General features: G+C 49.9%; 1 protein-coding gene across 5 annotated transcripts in view; it reads right to left on the reverse strand.

Moving 5' to 3' along the window:
- The window catches only part of Trappc12 (trafficking protein particle complex 12), a 65,534-nt gene that overhangs the window by 9,059 nt on the left and 50,061 nt on the right, over positions 1 to 6,414 (reverse strand). For all 5 annotated transcript variants that reach the window (XM_029540775.1, XM_029540774.1, XM_029540773.1 and 2 more), the window contains exons 7-8: positions 4,418 to 4,490; positions 2,318 to 2,391 (exon numbers count right to left, since the gene is read on the reverse strand). In XM_029540775.1, the coding sequence (XP_029396635.1) occupies positions 2,318 to 2,391; positions 4,418 to 4,490 (147 nt within the window). The remainder of the gene's footprint in view (positions 1 to 2,317; positions 2,392 to 4,417; positions 4,491 to 6,414) is intronic.

Below are 6,414 nucleotides of genomic sequence, written 5' to 3' on the forward strand. Positions count from 1 at the left end.
ACTCTGTAGACCAGGCTGGCCTCGAACTCAGAAATCCACCTGCCTCTGCCTCCCGAGTGCTGGGATTAAAGGCGTGCGCCACCACGCCCGGCTTCACTCTACTCTTCTGACTACACCGACCTGCCCTTGAATAGAAATACAGACACTCACATGTGGGCAAAAGCATTCCTGCCTGACTTGCACCTAAAAACTGCACTGGCTGAGTGATTGCTGAATCGTATTAGTGGCTGTTCTGTTGCTGACAAAGGCTTTATGTAGTGCGACCCAAGCAAAGAGGAGGCACCCTGTGTGTGGCAGGCTCTTCCCCACAAAAGAGAAGCCACAATAGTCAGAATGCTGTGTGGGAGGTATAAGGACGTGAAGCTGAAAAGTGTCCAGGTTCACTCCAGTGACACAGTTATCTTAAGGCTACTGTGAAACCCCAGGATATCACATTTATGAATGAAAGGCTTTTTCTTGCCAGTGGGTGTTCCTGGAAATATATTGTGGGACTCTCAGAACTGGAACATATGAGCAGATTTCTTATCATTAAAAGGCTGATTAATTAGGTCATTGTTAGCTGGCACACAGGCCCCAGCTACACAGCCCAGCTACTGTGGTAATACTTGTTGTGTCCAGTAGGTGGCAGCAGAACGCATGTGCTCACATCCACTTTCCTTACAACATTTCTTTCACTCCTTTAACTCATGAAAATCAAGACTAAACGAAACTTTGAATTTAAATTGCATCCACGGTGGAAGTATTTTTGAGACATGATAATCTGTCCCGTACGGAACCTTGGGTGACAGGATGCCACCGGCAGACGTTTGGTGCCTGTGCCTACATTGCTGGTGGGATCACTACTGCGGTAAAACAAAGGAAAGCGTTTTTGTTACACTATTTTCTAACAGAGCATCTCAGAAACGCAAGCCTAGTGCCCTGGAGCTGAGCAGTGACTTCCTCCCTGAGCACCTTCAACCTGTGGCTGGGCACCACCAGTGCTGCAAGCCTAAGAAGGCTTGGCAACCAAGGTTCAGAGACGTCAGGAGACTGGAGGCTCCTGGTGCCCTCTCAGATTGCTACTGGCCACAACAGTGGGGAGAGGCAGGCCTCACAGGGGGCAGTGGTACAGAAGGAAGCAGGCCCTCCTTGGCTGAGGGCTGCAGCCCATGAGGAGGTGGGGGAGGCTCTGCAATGATGTCACCAGGGAGGCGGAGGTGGACAGATATCAGGAACAAAGTGGCCCTGTGGCAACAGACCATGTGCAGATATCTTACACACAGAACTTCTAAAACCTGTAATGTGTTCAAGAGTAAGAGAGAGCTGTGAGGAGAGCTGGAGAGGTCTTCGGAAACCCAGTCTTCAGTGTCAAGGTCACCTACCAGAAGAGCCTGTCTACACCCAATGTCACATGTCACCCATCTGCAGAGGTGCAGAGGATGCACACTGTCCTATGGCTGGGTTGTGGCCACAGACTACAGACTTTTCTGCCAGATCCAAGGAGCTGGCCACGTGGAGGGCTGCCAGTTGGGCTAAAGCGAGGAGCACGTTTTTCCGCTTGGTAACCTGCCCGCTGGCGGTCGCTCAGTCAGAGCAGGATGACCTTGGCTGAGGGAGGAGTGATGAGCCGTCTCACCACAGCTCGGAAGGTGTTAACAGTGCTGCTCTGGGCGTCTGCTGCTGACAGATTCCGTGGCGGCTTCAGTGCCTGCAGCTGGCAGCAAGGCCGCCAGCTCTGTGGCAGGCCACCGTGCCCAGGGCGGGAGGCAAGCCAGGCATGGGATGTCTTTGAAATGAGAGAGAAGCTGAAAATGTGCTGCCTGCGCTGGCAGGGTCCGTGTGGAGAATGGACTGGAAACACAGTGACTGACAGCCTGGCCCAGCTCTCCGAGTCACACTGGCTCCTCAGGTGCAGAGTCGGGGTGAGCTCCTCACAAGTGGGTCTGGAGGGGAAGCCTGCCTTCAGACGTCAAAACCATCAATCATTTTTAAAAAAAATGACCCTCACACTAAAACAAGCAGAACAAAGGACGAGCTGTTCTGGATGGAGTTCAGAGGAAAACGGGCGGAGTGAGCAGTTTTAATTAGACCGTTTAGACCTAGGCCCGTGCAATTTAATTCAGCGATATAAACTGTTTTCTGTGGAAATTTTACAACGACAAGTTAGGCCCCCAAGTGTGAGTGAACTGTACTGAGCAATCTAGGCCATGCTGAAGACTGCAGAGGCCCACGGCTCACTTCCTTGTCAGGCCTGACGGAACACGCAGCACTTCCTTGCAGCCTCCAGCTGACACTGTGTGCTAGAACGAGGTACTCTACAGCTCAGCCGCCCACATACCTTCATCAGGAGCAGACAGTTTGCCATGGAGTACAGCACACGGCCCAGACGAGACCTCCACAGCTGAACAGAGGCTGCAGGAGGGAGAGAGAGAGAGGCGTTGAGTGTGCACAAGCAAGCCTGCTCACTCCTGCGAGCTGGCAACTGCTGTACTCTGGGTGCTGAGACAAAGCCCTGTCCCCACGCCTACCTAACCTTACCAGGTCTCACCAAGAATGCACTGGAGACAGAAGACAGTGTTCTCGGGGGGATGCCCAGAGTGGGCTCCCATAAGAGACCATCTGCACAGATGCAGCAAGAGATGTAGCCCAGCTCAGACAGAAGACCAAGCAGTCACCAGGAGCCACAACCCTAACCCTGTGAGCACGTCACCAGGAGCCACAACCCTAACCCTGTGAGCACATCTGATGCAGACACAGCACCTGCTGCCCAGGGTGGAAGCTGACCCATGCACAGAGCCCGCTCGTGTCCAATGGCTGTGGAGAACCTAGGTCTGGTGGCAATTTTAGTTCCTACAGCCTGGAACTGACCACTTCCCTAGGCCTTTAGTTTCAGATTGGAACAACGCTGGTCTGCCTTTTTCACAGGCTTTACTGAGGGTGGACACCAGTAGTGGCCACAAAAGTGCTCCAAGAGAGAAGAGAAACACTCCCACTTGCAGAGAGGAGAAGTCCAGTACCCACCGCTATGGCTGCCGTGGACAGTGAACAGTGCACCTCTGCTCACAGCTGATACCAGCTGTCCCCTGGTTCAGAACCTTCACTGATCATCACTTCTTTGATTTCAAACTGGTTCTAACCCGCTGGGCTTGGAATGATCCCTTCACAGATATCTGAAGTGAGGGGAGGGCTGACTGGTGGTTCTTGAGCTGAGCTGGGGACTATACTGCTTGCATCAACTACGGCAAGCAGATACATTCATACCTTTGGGTCTCAGAGCCTAGTTATTAAAAGGATATACTCATGTAAATGTACACACACACACACACACACACACACACACACACACACACACACTGTCATACATGCATACAGCACATGTCAATCACCCACACAGCACACATACACACCCAACCCTTCAAACCCTTCAAATCCAGGGAATTATAAACGTTCTGAAAGGGACTGGCTCCTTGCTAGTGTATTCAGCATGCTGTAGCCAGAATAACCTCTATGGTAGATATGTGTGCACAAAGTTACGTACTGGGGATATGATCCCTAAAGCCACATGTTGATGGTACCTGAAATGGGGGGGTCCTTGGAAAGGCCTTGGGAGGTTAGGTAAAGTCCTCAGGTGAGGTCTTATCTCAGTACTGGAGGTTTTATTCACTTATCATCATCATCATCATCATCATCATCATCATCATCATCATCATCATCATTATTTTGAGACAGGATTTCTCTGTGTAACAGCCCTGAACTCACTTTGCAGACCAGGCAGGCCTTGAACTCACAGAAATCTTCTACCTCTGTTTCCTGAGTGCTGGGATTAAAAATATACGCCACTGTACCTGGCCTCACTGGTGGTTTTATAACAGCTAAGAAGATGCTTCCTTGTCTCCTCATGTGATGCCCACTTCCTGTACAATGCGGATGCTCTCACCGTATGCCAGCATCATCTCATGGACATCCCAGACTCTAGAACCGTTAATCCAGTACAACTCTGTTCTTTATAAATTAGCCAGATTTGGGCACTTCATTACAACAAATGGAAAGAGACTGAGACATCATCTTTTTAGAGGCTGATCTGCCCCCGCAGTCCACCACGTGTCCATAGGTGACTGCCAAGGTACCACGAAAGGTGGGGATGTTCAGCCACTGACAGTTCACACTGTGGCCCACTTCCCCTCTGCCATGCAAATCTGTGCAGGCAAATGAAAAGCCCCCAGTGCACCCAGGAGCTGGGTTGGGCTGTCCTCAGCCTGTTTCTACTTCTCATTATTGGGTAAAACCCCATGTTCTTCCTCTCACCTACCCAGAGTAGACGCTACAGGGGAAATGGGTGAATGGGAAGGGGCCATTCACTGTTGGGTAGGTGGGTACTGTTGAGCCTGGCATACCTGAGTGGTGAGCGGTGTTCAGCCAACAGAAGGGCAGTGCTCACCTTGCCTGCTTTCCTGGGTGACGCTGCTCAGACCACCATCTTCAGCTAAGCCTTGCTCCAAGTTGGCCAGGATCTGCAGTCATTTCAAACAAGGACAATAAAACTGTAAGTGGATTTGTGGCTACATTGTCCTCATATATTTCAGACACAGCAAATTTCTCTAGATGAAAACCAATCAGGCAAGGAGTGTTCACAGAGATGCGTTTTTTTATGTTGTGATGTCTACCAGTTACCAGGAGGTAATGAGAAGACCAGGCCCTACTCTCTGGTGGAAGGTGGAATTTAGGCTTAGGAGACTCATAGAGCCTTCTCAGACACTGAACACAGTGGGAGTTCAGTTTTTCTTTTCATGAAAAGCATCATCAGATGTGCTGTACACAAGAGTGATCAAGTTCTGTGGGAACATCAGCCCCGCCTTCCTCCAGGGTGCCACTGAGTCTACAGCCTTTCCTTCAGCACTGGGTCCATTCTGTGAAGCTGTTATTTTGCATAGTTTTTATTGTTTGGTTAAAATCTTTCTATTGTTTCATCTGTATTTTGGTTTTCCCTGAAAGAAAAGCTGTTATAGTCCCTGTGACACAGGGAAAAGATTTTTATTATTATTATTATTATTATTATTATTATTATTATTATTATTATTATTATTATTACTTTGAAGGGCAGAGTGTGAATATGTGTTAAGAGTAAAGACTATGTGTAAGAGAAAAACATGGATAATGTTAACGGAAAAGGTCTTCACGCAGTCTGTCTGCTCTGGGGACAACCCAGCCTCCCTCCTATCACCTGCTGGGTGACATCACCCCAGTGGCTACCCCTAGGAGGCAGGTAGGTAGTGGAAAACACCACTGAGTGCCCTCTCTCCACTCATCCATGCCACAATGGGCACCCTCCTCTGTAAAGCCATTATTTTGCATAAGCAAGAGAACAATTAGCGTGGACTGTGACTCAGGAAACCTGTGGGGCTCACGACTGTGACCTCTGAGAGATTCACGGGACAGACACAGGGTTAAAGACTGTGACCTTGGAGAGAAACGAGCCAGATCAAACCAGGTCAAATGGCATTTCCCAGCTAATTTATCTTCTGATAAGTAATCATGAAGGCAGAAACTGACAAGGGAATAAAGTCTTAATCCCCGCAGGCTGGAGTGGAAGGAGCCAGGAAGGGAGGGAAGGGGTCAGGGACAGCAGAGGGCACCAGCATTCAGGACTGAGTCAGAGAGCTCAGGGAACTAGGACAAAGGCTGGCATTTACATCTAGGAAAGAAACCACACACGACAGGGAGGGGACAGTTCTCTGGGTCTCAGGGCTGTGGAGGATCTATGTGCACAACTGTGTTCCAAGCCTACCACACCATGTATCTCAGAACACACTGGATCTCTGTACTAGGCATTCAGGGCTGGGGGTGTGGTGGGGGGGCTGTATCTATGGAGCCCTGGAGAGCTCAGCCAGCACCCACCGGGAGGGTGGAATCTGCCTGCTGTTCTGGCTCTGAAGGAGAAGTGGGGCACTTCAGAGGAGCTGTAGCAGAGAATCGGGAACAAGGAGGGGCTTCTCACTGCAGTGTATGGGGTGGCAAAGGCAGAGGCACCGAGGACTCTACTACCTGCTCTGGGCTTTCCAGGCCTTGTGACAGTCTAGGGAATCCTCTTTTTTCCATGTGTTATGGCTTGGATGTGAAATGATCCCCCCTCACTGGTTAATGCCCACGTCCTAAGCTGGTGGCACTACTGAGAGGTTCTAGAAATCTCACAAAGTAGGGTTTAGTTGGTGGAAGCAGGTACCAGGAAAAGGTCCTTGGGACCATCTGGTTCCCTAGAGATTTATGTTATCAAGTGAACTGCTCGTGCCGTACAATCTTCCTGTGATGCTCTGCCAAAGTACATGGGGTCAAGTGACCAGCCTGAACCGTCTGAAATCATGAATCAAATAACCTCTGTACCGTAAAGTGGTTTGTGTTGGGCATGGGTGGCAGCTTTTTTTTTTTTTTTTTTTTTTT

This window comes from Mus pahari, chromosome 7 (assembly GCF_900095145.1).
Source record: "Mus pahari chromosome 7, PAHARI_EIJ_v1.1, whole genome shotgun sequence".
Lineage (NCBI taxonomy): Eukaryota > Metazoa > Chordata > Mammalia > Rodentia > Muridae > Mus > Mus pahari.